This window comes from Mugil cephalus, chromosome 13 (assembly GCF_022458985.1).
Source record: "Mugil cephalus isolate CIBA_MC_2020 chromosome 13, CIBA_Mcephalus_1.1, whole genome shotgun sequence".
NCBI lineage: Eukaryota > Metazoa > Chordata > Actinopteri > Mugiliformes > Mugilidae > Mugil > Mugil cephalus.
Window position 1 is genome coordinate 10,323,776 of NC_061782.1, and position 12,820 is coordinate 10,336,595.

Below are 12,820 nucleotides of genomic sequence, written 5' to 3' on the forward strand. Positions count from 1 at the left end.
ACCTGCAACGTTAAGAGCTGCTGGATCTGTATCACATCAGAGTTTATGCATTAACACGGCTATGAAAAATTACAAAAAGATTTTTACTTTATCCTAGCAAATGCTGTTTTTCTTACCATGGAGTATTTTTTCGTGATTCCTGCTTCATCCCCGTGGTAGATGTAGACAGCTCCTCCATAGTCGTCCTCTTTAGGCGCTCCTATGGCTACATCTGTAACCATGAATGAATGAATGAGTGAATGTTTGGGAGTGTGCACAAAAAAAAATCCATTAACCCTCTGTTTAGTTTCAGCTGGCCCGTGCTTGGGGAAATAAGCCTCAACAGTAAGACCCGTAATAGACAATTAAGCGTTGTTAGGGGCCATAAAACTTATGCGACCTCTGAGAAAGTGGAAACAAGACTATAAAGTGCTGGCACGAGCACTGAAACACCCTCCTCTTAGCCCACTGCAACACAAAGTCCATGTATAAACTTGTTTTTACACACCAAAACACTTCCATGCCATGCGGTGCAGCAGAAATGCTTACAGGAATTTTAGCATTACACAATAATTAATTCATTACACAGAGTATCGGAGTGTTTTTGTCACAGTTGCCAAATGAGTGCTTCTACAGTAGTTGGTTCAAATTAAATGGTAGCAGTTAAATTGTAAATAATGCTGTCAGTCAGTGTCTGGCTCTTCCGCAATCTTAGAGCGACGGGTAACAGGATGAGTTATATTTCACAGCTGCCAATCTTACACCCTACACACACACACACACATGCTGTGCCAGGCTGCGAGGCGTGAGGCACACTGATATAAAAACCAGGCCGAAGCTTCCAGCTTCCAGCCACGAGTGTGAGATGGACGCCAAGTCGAGCCCTCAGAGGCCAGGACAGACAAACAAACAGCATATACGTACAGCACGTGGATAATTTTGTTTGAGTCTGGACGACCGTGTGCGCGCGAGGGTGATAGAGGGCAATATTTCCCACAGATCCAACCTCACCACAGGGTAATGGAAAAAGTCTGCGAAAATGACGGGGTTTGTTGCACCTACTGCGCATCTCAGCCGCTGTTTGGTTATGCTGAATATGAACTGTGTGACTGACTGCTGAGTGGCAGGATAGAGAGGAAACAGCATTGTTCTGTGATTGCGACGCCAACACAATGCTGTCCCTAAGTGACGACAATTCTCTGGATTACTGGTTTACAGACAACTGCAGGGCCATTCAAACAGGTATGCATGGAAAAGACCACCATCAGGTTTGTACTGGCCTCTCCCCAGTGATGAACTAAGGCTCTGATATACAGTTTCATTGAGGAGCGTGTTTTATTTTTATGGCCAGAATGGAAGACCATAGGTGTGACTGACCTATATGTCTAAATGGGGCTTCTAATACTGGATGGTGTGAACGGATCCCGGTGGAGGCTGATTTTTTGAGCCACCATGTCCCTGGAAATGTCCCACCTCTGAATTGCGTTCAGTGGTTATATTATTAAGTCCAAAAGTTCCAAAATGTTCATGTAATTTTCCAAGTCCCTAAAATATATTCAAATCATTATGGTTTTGTATATATTTCTATTAATTCTTACATATTACATGACATTATCCTATGTAATAGATATTTTTCACCAAAAACGAGTGGTGTAAAACTTAAAAAATACACTTTCCCTGCTCTTTGAGACATTTATGTAAGGATTAATCATTAATTTTTTTAAAGTGGCATAGGCTAATTGAACATTTTGAATAGGTTTGTGTTAAAAATGTGGTAAAAATTCTTGGTCCGGGTCAGTTGTGAAAGTACAGAATATGAACAGTATGTAAGTGATAAGCAGGAAAGGCAAAAAAAATGACCCATTCTACCAAAATAAAAAATGTTTCAATAAGTCGCTTTTTGCTTACCTTGATAACCATCGTCATCTATGTCTCCGATTGCTGCAATGCACTCTCCAAAGTGTGCATTGAAAGCATTGTCACCAGTCAAAATACCGTCCTCTTCCATTACCCCCTGAACACAACACAGTTGGGAATGAGAACAGTTGATAGGCAGAGATGGCACAAGGAAAAACCTGGACCCTACAGTATGCTTTTCTTTGATAAAACGATTTAGCCACGGCTGAATCACTTCACTGTAATCTATGCTCTAGATGAAAGGGTACACTTCAGTAGCCCCACTGAACCACACGTCCCACTCACATTGCCCTTGCTGAGGTACACAGACACCTGGCCCTCATCTCTCAGCTGGCTGTGCATGGGTGCCCCCACCAGCAGGTCCGACAGGCCGTCCTGGTTCAGATCAACTGCACACAATGAGGAGCCAAAGTAAGAGCCCATCTGGAACCAAGCCGAGCCACAGAGCAATGGGTCAGATCACAGACACTTCTGCAGTTTATATGATTGACACACAGTCCACACACTGGCATTATTAATGGAATATTTACACTACTTATGCCTTCAAGCTGCTCTGGCTTTCTTACATTTGCCTTGCAGGAAAAGCATTAGCTACCTCCCCGGCTCTGTGCCGCTCTCTAAACACTTTACGCAGACATAAACATTGTAGTTCTGACAACAGAGCAGTTGAAGTAACTTGTCTGCCACGTGCACATATCTCAAAATTACGCTGCGTGATTTCTAATACAGATTAGGTTGAATAAATGTATGGCTACTGATTAAAAAAAAGAAAGAAAGAAATTTAATATAAAATATAACCACAATGCAAAATATTCAATGTATAATGACTCAAAGGAGGACAGACAGGACGGGGACAAACACAAGACCACATCAAAGCTCATACCATTTTCCCTGAGGCTTGAAAACTCTTCACCAGAGACACGCCATCGATTTTGAAAATGTAAACCTGTGCAGCAGAAAAACAAACTCAATGTAGCAAGCAATATAAGGAGGCTTCAATCCGGCTTTTTATCTTTTATAAAGTCCCTACTTTTCCACTGCCGCTGTGCTGAGGCGCCCCTGCAGCGATGTCTATTACATTGGGGGAGGAGAAGTGTCCCGCGGTCACAGCGTAGCCTGGAGACAAACACAATATTCAATTTCGGCCTCTTTGCACTGATACATTTAACATCCAGCATCCTGCTCTCATTAACGCAGCCTCCCACCTAGGTAGCTGTATCTGTGGGAGTCGACGTCTTCCTTGTTCAGACTGTAGAGCGAATCAGAAGTCAGGTTGTAGACCTTGATGGTCCCAGTCCAGTAGTACGACCCCGGAGCCCCCATCACCACCAGTTCCTGCAAAAAAAAAAAAAAACAACAAAAAACACATTCATGCAGATGAATGTTATTCACTTTCTGTCTGCTCTGCTGCGGAGAAGAAGAAAAAAAAAAGGAGACAGGGAGAAACACTGCTGGGTGAACATTTGGTTAACCAGCGGCCACAGACTGGTTTGCGCTATCTGCTCTTAAAAACACATCCAGATGGCGTGCGAGCAGCTTCCTTTGATGTGATGAGGGATTCAGACACCAGGCAGGCAAAACTGAAAGCTGTAAAACGATTCTATTGCCATAATTGTCCACCATGATGTATTTAAGAGGGCGGGAGCGCTCCAGAACATACCCCTAAAAACCTCAGTTCATCACCTGAGTCTGATCCAGTGGAGAATTTGAAGCTACTCTTGCTTCACACAAACAAACTGAACAACACACCAAGGACCTGAGTCAGCAGAACGCATTCCCCGTGCTGTGGTGTCAAACATCTGGGCACCACCAGACGTAAGAACAAACCAGGTTCAGGCAAGGATAAAGGTTTAACAGTTGGACATCATTTCTTTAAATTCTCCGCATTCTTTTAAAGAGGGGTGGGGGGGGTTGTTGAATTGCTTTACCAGATCCCCACTGACGTCCTCGACCCAGGGAAGAAAAAGAAGGACTGACGATGAATCTGTGGGTTCAGAACAGTAGCTTCATTGTGGGATCGTTTTCGGTACCGCTTCTTTCCCGAAAGGCACACGTCTTATCTCCAGCATTATTTACGGCTTTCACATGATGTGGGATAAGACAGCTCACATATGAAAACGCTCCACTCACAAGCTCCTCATCTGCAGTTTGGGTTTTGTGATGTTTGCATTGGGGTTTAGTCAAAAATAATGGGGGTTATGTTCATGGCAACCATGAGCGAGGCTGTTTGACTAGATCCCGAAACTCCCACACGCAGGACTTGCAGTGAAATGTCAGTTGCTGTGAAAATCACCTGAAATAACCTTATTTTAGAGAAATGATACCTTCGTGTGGTACTGCTGCATCCTTTCCCACACTCTCTTTGTATGCAAAGAGCTTAAGGCTGCAACTAGAGGTCATTTTAATTTTTGATTCTTGATTATTTTCTCTTGTTTTGTCTTTCCAACGGCCCAAAAGCTGAAAGAAGTTTGATTTGCAATTTAATGAAAACTGAGAAAACGAGAAAACGTCACATTGGTGGTCTAGAGAATGAGTGGGGATCATGTCTGAAAGATGATTTATGAAAAGATACTCATTTAATTCGTGAGATGGGCTTCATTGGTTTGGCGTCAGACCAACTGGACATCTAAACTAATAATATTCTGCATGTAAAACAAGCAAAAAGCTTTTGAGACCAATCCGAGGACATGTTTCAGTCTACTGTAAATTACTGTATGTTCCAAATTGAGCGTAACTGTAACCTGAGACATTAAAAGGACCTTTGCCGAACACTGCGCTCACGGCTAACATCAGGAAATAATTATATCGCCATGGTATTGAAAACAAAATGTCTAAGCTGGTCAAATGTACACGTTACTTCATTCCTCAAATGCACTTTGTTTTCCCTGTCAAACTATATTTCTACCAAAATGCATTTCAAAGTTAAATCTACTTGACCTTCGTCTAACCACCTCTGCCGCAGCTGCAACGGCTTACTGCCAGACGTGTTTGGAAGACCAATGGGTTACTTGTAAGGTACACAAAAAAGATAGTGTGCATCTAAGAACAACGTCAGCCGAGCACTAAAAAGGAACAGCAGTGCTTGTACAGTAATCTGTAGAGAAACGGAAAGTCGTGTTTACATTGACGTTTTATCTCGGGGAACAATAGCAAAGGTCAAACGAGGCCCCTGCAGCATTTCCTACAGTTTCTGCCTATCAAAACACAAGCCAACACTTATCAGCAGCTGGTCAGCACAGCGCCGGCGGCTTTGATGGATACGCTGGTGTATATCTAGCTAAAGGATTTAGATTTTACCGCATCATTTGACATTGCTTGGGTGAAAAATTCCCCTCCAGTTCAGCACATACACATTGCAGCGTATCTACTAACTATCCCCAGGATACCAGAGAGTCTAAGTCAACAAAGGGTGATGGACAAAAGATTCTTTGAGGCATTGGACATGTGGTAGTGTTAACGGTAATCATGCTGTTCGAGTGAGAAAATAAGTCTTGTGAGAAGAGAAAAACAGACAGAGAGGAAGATAATGAAGGCTAATCGTTTCTACTGGCGTGTAAGATAAAAAGGGCCTTAAAGACTGATTAAAAGTTGTGAATCGAGCGATGAAAGAGTCCAGAGAACAATATGGATGGCAATCGCTATATCTCTGTTAGACAAAATGAAACAGGGGATTACATGTGTTAAGAAGATGAACAAGCGCAAGTTACTGACCTCCGTAAAAACTCCCGCTATCCCAGCTTGGCACGAGCCGTGCTCTTCCCCATACTTCTGCTTATAGTCTGTAAGAAAAAACAAACCACAAATTATTTCACTGTGTGCTCGAGCCAGCATTTACTGGAGTTTTTCCTGCATTCCATATGGAGCTAGTCAAAGTCCCGGTCCCATCCAAGAGGAATCTGGGGGCAGAAAGCAGACTGAAAGAAGGGGTGCAGCACCGAATTCAAAAAAAGGACCTCTTACTTGTGTATGTGTGTGTGCGTGTAGGGGAGGAGGGTGGCGTTCTCAGGTTACAAAAATATTGAGCTTGGATCAGCGCAAAATGCACAGTAAATACAGTCCCATGCAAAGTGTGTCTGGCTTCTCCGCAACTGCTGGCAACGCGGGTCACCAAAGGAAGTGAAATCCGACCCCCTGCGCACAATTAAGGTGTAAAACAGCCTTTGAAAAATAGCTCTGAGTCACATATTAAAACATGTGCGCGGCACATTTTTCATGAGTCACCTTAAAATGTTATGCAGCAGATTAGTTTGCGAACGGAATGTGGTTTTTAGCGCAGCAGCGGGTACGCGAAGGAAAACAACCTGCGCGACAAATGGATTTGATTTACTGCAATCATAGCAAAATCCAATCTGGAGCGAAGCCTTCCATAAAAGCACCGGATTTCTGGGGGGGGCCGAGCCAAATATCGGAGCTTTCGCTCATTCGCCATTATTACACCTTTGTGGAAATGTTGCTGTTTGGCTAAGCGGCGCGAGGGGAATACTCGTTCTCCATCTCCATTTGACAAACTGCGTGCCCTTTGAGGACGGGAGCTGGCTCTCGCCGAAGTACATGTGTTGGACTTTAGGAAGAGGGATCAAACTTCAGGGCTCCCCTGCTACTGTTCCTCAGAGCCAGAACACCAATCAGAGGCTTCACACTGATGGCGCTGGCTGTGGAGATGAGATAAAATGGAAATATGAAACCTGTAACCTATGGTTCTGCACCCCCGGAGAGGTCCCAAGATGCATTTGTGGAGTGATGAAAATGTTAGCCAGCTAAGTGTAAGTTAGCTAAATGTTTTTCTTACACAACGTTGTGCTGATGTCCCCAAATTTTTCACAAAATCATTCAATTTTACTAAGAAATTTAATGTAAACAACACACTGAGATCATAACCCATGTCTTTAGTGATTTTAAGATAGTGACAGAGTCTTTTCAATTTAATAAATTAGTGTGGATTAAAATGAATTTCACTGCTTGTGCCTCTACCGTACCTTCGTAGCAAGGGATGAGAGGTTTGGTCTGCCCCTGTAGATTCGGAGGAATGATGGAGCAGTATCCATGCGGAAGGATATGCTCTGCTTCGTAGAAGACGTTTTTCCAGCGATGAGCGCAAGCCTGTGCGAGAAAAATCAGGTAAAAAAAATAAACAAATACATGACGCAGACACGCGTCTCGTTCTGTAAACACAAACATTTCAGCTTGGAGGCAGGCGTCCCTCCACCAAGCTGACGGTTTTGAGCCCCGTCCTCGCTGGGGCTGGAGTCAGCGCGTCTGCGTGGCTGTCAAATGATCGGCAATGAGAGGGGGAATTAAAGCCCATCTATAATCCTGACCATAACAGCCATGGTCTGTGGTGTGAATATCTCGGCTGCAGGCTCAAGATCTGCATTTCCCATGGAGCCCTCAGCAGGGAAGTCTTCACACATCAACATTTTTAAAAGTTGTAATTTCAAAACAGCTCCCCTGCACTTCACAGCCAACTGGAGGAGCCAAGAGTTCAGAGTAAAAAAAAATTTAAAATAATAATAATAAAGCGGATCAAAAGACATAAAAACACACTCCTACTTGATTATCCTGCTCGGACGGACGGTGGGTAATTCTCAAAACAATATTTTGCCGCCGAGTTGTTCAAAATAAAGCATTCCAGAGATGAGTAAGAAAACGGGATATTGTAGATTTCTGACTTTGTTGGAAACAGGCCACACAAATGTATAATGTGGTAATAATTTAGTACCCAGAGGGAATGGTGGTGGGGCTCCTGCGGCTCTGGGGACAGAGCTGGCTGCCTCCGTGCACACAAAGTCCACTTCATTTCCCCCCCAAAACACACCCTTCCTCCTCCCACACACACAGCTCCAAACGAATATAAGAGCTTGGCAGATTGTGGGCATGCAAAAACGCATCAGATGACTGGTTGGAAGCGAGACCCTGTGTTGAGCAAAAGTCGGCAAAGCGCAGCGCAGCTAGCGTACAGAAGCAAACAAAAGCAGCGTGAATTCTCCCTCTCGAGAAGAAGCAGTGAGTGGAAAAAAAAAAAAAAGGATGAATCAGCTGATATAAACCTATCGAAAGCAGCTGACAACTTCTGCAGCGTGAGGCCTTTATGGACAGAGCCTGCGCCGTTGTCATCATGTTCCTGGTGCGTTTAAAGAGCTGACTAGTCACAAACAAGGGCTCCACTGAGAGCGCAGATGAAATCACCACTGTAAACATCTGCCAAGCAGCCGTTCTACTCCTGTTGCACGGAAACGTGAGTTCATTCAGATGAGATTAAAAAAAAACAAAAAAAAAAACAAAAAAACACGCACACCAACACGTGGCCCAGGAGAGTCTCCACCTCTTTTTTTTTTCCTTTTCTTTTTTTTAATCATAACCTCATCTAGACTGCCAAAGAGTGTGCAGCTGAACTCAAATTCTCGAGACTGACAGCTCCAAGAATCTTGACGTTTTTGAGAGACGACTCGCTGACGAGTTTGAGCCAAGAGTGTTGGTTTGAAAACCATGCCAGTACATTCCACTGAGGTATAAAAAAAAAATCGAGCGAACACAGGCACATTGAAAAGAACAGAGGCTGGACACATGACGAGTTGTCTGAATAGATCCACCAGAGATGGATTCAAACACATTCACACCTGTTGTGAGAGTTTCATAACTCACGCAGCCCACTGGACAACCCTCAAACTGTCCCGCGAAGCCGCCAGTTCTCCCCTCTCCACCCACCGCAGCAGACGGGGGTTAATATTTAATGAAAGCCTGCCCTTGAATGGGACCACCGCGGAGGAGCTGAAGCCTAAACAAACTCTGCCCGCTGCCCTATGATCTCTGTGCAAACACTTAGCCAAGCACCTCTGGGATTAGCACCCTTCTGATTTCCCCAAACCACGCTCTTGTTTCTTTTAATGAACGATCTACGTCTTGACTCCTCCAATCCCGCACACGAGGTAAATGTTTCACTCAATTATGTAACCGCACAGCAGCTTCCAAATCTGCCTGGCTTCTGTTGCTACTCCAGCTCTGAATATGCAAAAAGTCATTCAGGATCATTATTTTAAATTCATCCCATCCTTGTGCCCGTTGAAGCTTGTAAGAACATAACACAGAATGGAAAGAGTGGCATTTTTTTTTTTTTACTAAACATAGGCCTTAATGGCGAGACCAGCTGTGCTTTAACAGTGTGGTTCATGGCATTTGTAACAATGATGTTGGTATAATCAGGACTGTTTTTTCTTTTTGTTTTTTTTCGTAAAAGCGTACGTGGTTTGCATTACGCAATTTGCTACATCGTCCCTGAACTCACCAGTATTTTGCCGCTAGCTTTATCCTGGCGGGCCAGGCTCACGCCCATCCACTCATCATCCCTGTCTCCTTGGCAGGTCTTCCCACACGACTCTCTCGCCTTGTTTCCTGAAAGACAATGGGAGCAGTTAGCAGACATTGAGTAATCAGGACGGAGGATGTCTTGGCGCAGGCAACTTGTCACTTGTCGGCTATTTCCAGTTTGTTTCCGGTTCTGGGTTTTATTCTTTTATTTCTGCTGAAAGTGCAACTGACTTGATAATTTGAATGAGTGGAAATCAAACATTGAAAAGGGCAATCGATACAGCGGGTACAACAAAATGGTACAGTAAAGCATGAGATAAATTTAAAATGTCATAATTCTGCCAGCGACTTTCTTAACTGATTGTAAGTAAAAACAAAAATGAATGGAAAAATAAAACAACATGTCTCAACAAATGTACTGTAATACAGCAGTCTACAATAATGTTAAGAGAAGAAAAGCTGCAAATCTGTGTATTATTGATGCTACAAACAATTCATTTATCTAAATGTTCTTTCAGCTTTGAACTGATTGGTCAGTCGTTGCAGCTTTTGATCACTGACATTAGCTTTTCGTGACCAAGGTACATTCCTCTGTAAAGGTTTAAGGTTGATCCTATCTGTCACGCAGCATCATCAATGAGACGTCTGATTGGTCCCAGACGCCCCCCCACCCTCCCCCGTCTGCAGCAGGACAACGACCTTAAACACCCAGATCAATTCGGACGTATCTTCAACAAGATCAAGCAGAAACCCCGATCCTAACGTCACAGAGTCGCCCCCGGGGTTACGTGGATTTGGGCTGTCATGATGCGACAGGTTAAATCCCCAGATGGCAAGTCCGCCTGGAGCAGGCTTCTGGCCAAATATCGTGAAGATCTGTGCACGAGTGCTTTGCCTTAAAGCTGAATGGTGTATACTCTCAGTATTTATTTCATTTTTTCGACTTCAGCATAAGAAATGTGTAATAAAAAAGTTTTAAAAAATCCCTCAAACTTATCTTACATGCACATATGCCTGGTATGTTTACAATAATACAGTTTCTGCTGATTGATCTCTTGGACTGGCTTATTATTACTTTCACACGTGCAGTTCATGATCTAAAGAAACATCAAAGAAACAGAAAAATGAATTCAAGGAACAGAAACTTTGAGTGCAGGATGATGGCATTATCTATTATTTACTAAAAATATAGATTTTCACTGTATTAGTACATGGTATTAGTATATTTGTCTCTATGTTTGAATACTCAGTTTATGATGAGGAATATAAATCATAGTATGTTGCACTGGGGAACTGTTTTTCTAATTTTACTCTTTTACTCTCCATGAAGCTGTTTGGTTACACATTGACTAAGCACGGGGTTAATATTGAAACCAAGTGTGCACCCGGTGTTTCGTGACCACAAGAAGGGAGGAGGAGGCAGGGGAGGGGGAGAGGTGGAGGGGGAGGAGGAGGAGGAGGAGTAGGGGGGAGAGTTTTTGAAGCTAAAGCTTAAACTTTCTGGCTCACGTGCTTGGAAAATATTAGCAGAAGCATAAATCATATTTATCAAAATATTTATGGACCCCTGCACTCAGAACCCTCCTGACTCTCGCACGTCTCCGCGAAGTGGGTTCAGAAGCGAAGGAACAACCGTGTTCTGTTGAGTGCAGCATAAGGCTGCATTATTCTGATAAAACAAAACAGATGCTCGAGGGGGAGTCGGTAGAGACACACACACACAAAAAAAGAATTGCAGCAGGAAAGTCCAGCCTGTGTGTGTCACTGTACATGCGAACGGTTCAGTCAGATATGGAACTTTTCTGTATTAACTCCTGTAAAGTTGTGTGTGAGTTGCATGTGTCCTACAGATGCTGCAGACTGTGGCGACTGACCTCTTCCCAGATCCATCTCTGTGCAGCGGCGGTCTGGGTTGCTGTGAACTCGACACTTAAATACTGCTCCGGGAGAGTGCACATAGCTACTGTAAGAAGAGGTTGCCTTTGGTGCCCCTACTATCACCCTGCAGGCAAGAGGAGAAGAGAGAGAGGATGGGACATAGTCGCTGTTTCACTGGCAAACACTTAACACATCTTTGATTTGTGCTACTGAAAAGAAAAAGAGAAAAATAAAAAAATAAAAAACCCCTATTTGGAGTTTTGAGTATAAACAGAACTGACCTTCCACAAGTATACTACCACTACTTTGAATTATGTGGGTGGGGATGCAGGTCGAGCTCTAAATTAATTTGTTTCTAAAGTACAAACTTGTTGCATCACTGCCACACAGTAACTTCATTTTCAGGGAACATTGCAACATGGCACTTACCAGCGTGTGTTGTCATGATAATGCTCCAGCACAGAATAGCCAAAAAAACTAGAATTTGGTCCGCGGAACACCAAAGGATGTTCTAAGTCTATATTGTAGGAATAAGCCACTGAGATTGAGAGATAAACATAAAAAACATTGTGTACTCCCGTTCTGTGTTTCCGCAGAGGAGCCATCCCTTTGCGCATCGTGCGTAATAACGCGGCTAAAGTGTCCAGAAGTAAGAAAAAAGGAGGAAAAAAAACAGTAAAAACGAATTCTCTTCGGTGGTCAGAGAGTCAAAAACTTTCTTTCAGGACTTTTTTTCCCGGTCTAGCACAGCGTGCGGGGTGTGATGGCATGAGGAAAGTTTTAAGGAGGAAAGTTGACGGTCCGGTAAATAACGGTGCGTCAGCTCCTCTCCATTCTGTGTCAATCTGAGAAAGTTGTTGCCTCGCAGGCTCCCTGTCGCGGAGATAAATGCGGACGGTCGTCAAGTTGACTCGCGATGTCCTGGCAATGTGTCGGTGCCTCGCTCAAAAATAAAAGCATCCCCGTTTGGCTGAACGGCTGCTACGACGCTCCCAGGAAAATCGGCGTTTTAATGTGAAAGGTGGGGGGCGGAACCCGTGGTATTATCGGGGTCCGCGGACTTTTGGTAACGCGGTCACGGGGAGATGCGAAGGGTTTTGAGGCGCAAAGCATCACATTTCACCCGTGGGCTTTGGGGGGCTCAGTTCAGCAGAAGTGAGGGAGGAGGGCGCACTGCTGCCACCTAACGAGGGGCTTCGTCCTCGCATTTAAAAAGTTTTCGGTTTTCATCAACAGTTGAAGAAAGAAAGAGAAGAAAGAAAGAAAGAAAGAAAGAAAGAAAGAAAGAAAGAAAGAAAGAAAGAAAGAAAGAAAGAATCAGTCTCTCATCTTATTATAAATTGTGGACGTCCCATTGTGAACCCCTGTGTTGCAATTTATTAAACGTATTAAGCTGTAATGTGGCCAAACACAATACACTGATCAAGCATAACATTATGACCATCTACCTACTACTGTGTAGGTTTTCCTTGTGCCTCCAAAACAGTTGTGACTCATCAGAGAATGGAGCATGGGCCTTCTGAGGGCGTCCTGTGGTGTCTGGCAACATATGTTGTTAGTGGGGGTCCTTGGGTCGGATGAGTTGATGGGAGAGGTATGTGGATCAGATTTGCTCCAGTGCACCCCACAGATTCTTGATCAGGTTGGGATGCAGTGAATCTGGAGGCCAGGTCAAAACCTTGTGCTGTTTTTATATTTTTTTGAGTTGTTGCCAAACTGTTTTTGTGTGTTTGTGTGTCCG

At 43.8% G+C, this 12,820-nt stretch overlaps 1 protein-coding gene across 1 annotated transcript in view; it reads right to left on the bottom strand.

The window, feature by feature from the left end:
- The window catches only part of itga9 (integrin, alpha 9), a 48,166-nt gene extending 35,999 nt beyond the window's left edge, over window positions 1-12,167 (bottom strand). The window contains exons 1-11 of the mRNA XM_047603520.1: window positions 11,509-12,167; window positions 11,076-11,203; window positions 9,179-9,285; window positions 6,873-6,996; window positions 5,608-5,675; window positions 3,102-3,231; window positions 2,927-3,012; window positions 2,780-2,842; window positions 2,182-2,319; window positions 1,888-1,993; window positions 117-211 (exon numbers count right to left, since the gene is read on the bottom strand). Coding sequence (XP_047459476.1) covers window positions 117-211; window positions 1,888-1,993; window positions 2,182-2,319; window positions 2,780-2,842; window positions 2,927-3,012; window positions 3,102-3,231; window positions 5,608-5,675; window positions 6,873-6,996; window positions 9,179-9,285; window positions 11,076-11,203; window positions 11,509-11,696 — 1,233 coding nt within the window. The 5' untranslated portion in view covers window positions 11,697-12,167. The remainder of the gene's footprint in view (window positions 1-116; window positions 212-1,887; window positions 1,994-2,181; window positions 2,320-2,779; window positions 2,843-2,926; window positions 3,013-3,101; window positions 3,232-5,607; window positions 5,676-6,872; window positions 6,997-9,178; window positions 9,286-11,075; window positions 11,204-11,508) is intronic.
- Window positions 12,168-12,820: the final 653 nt, after the last annotated feature.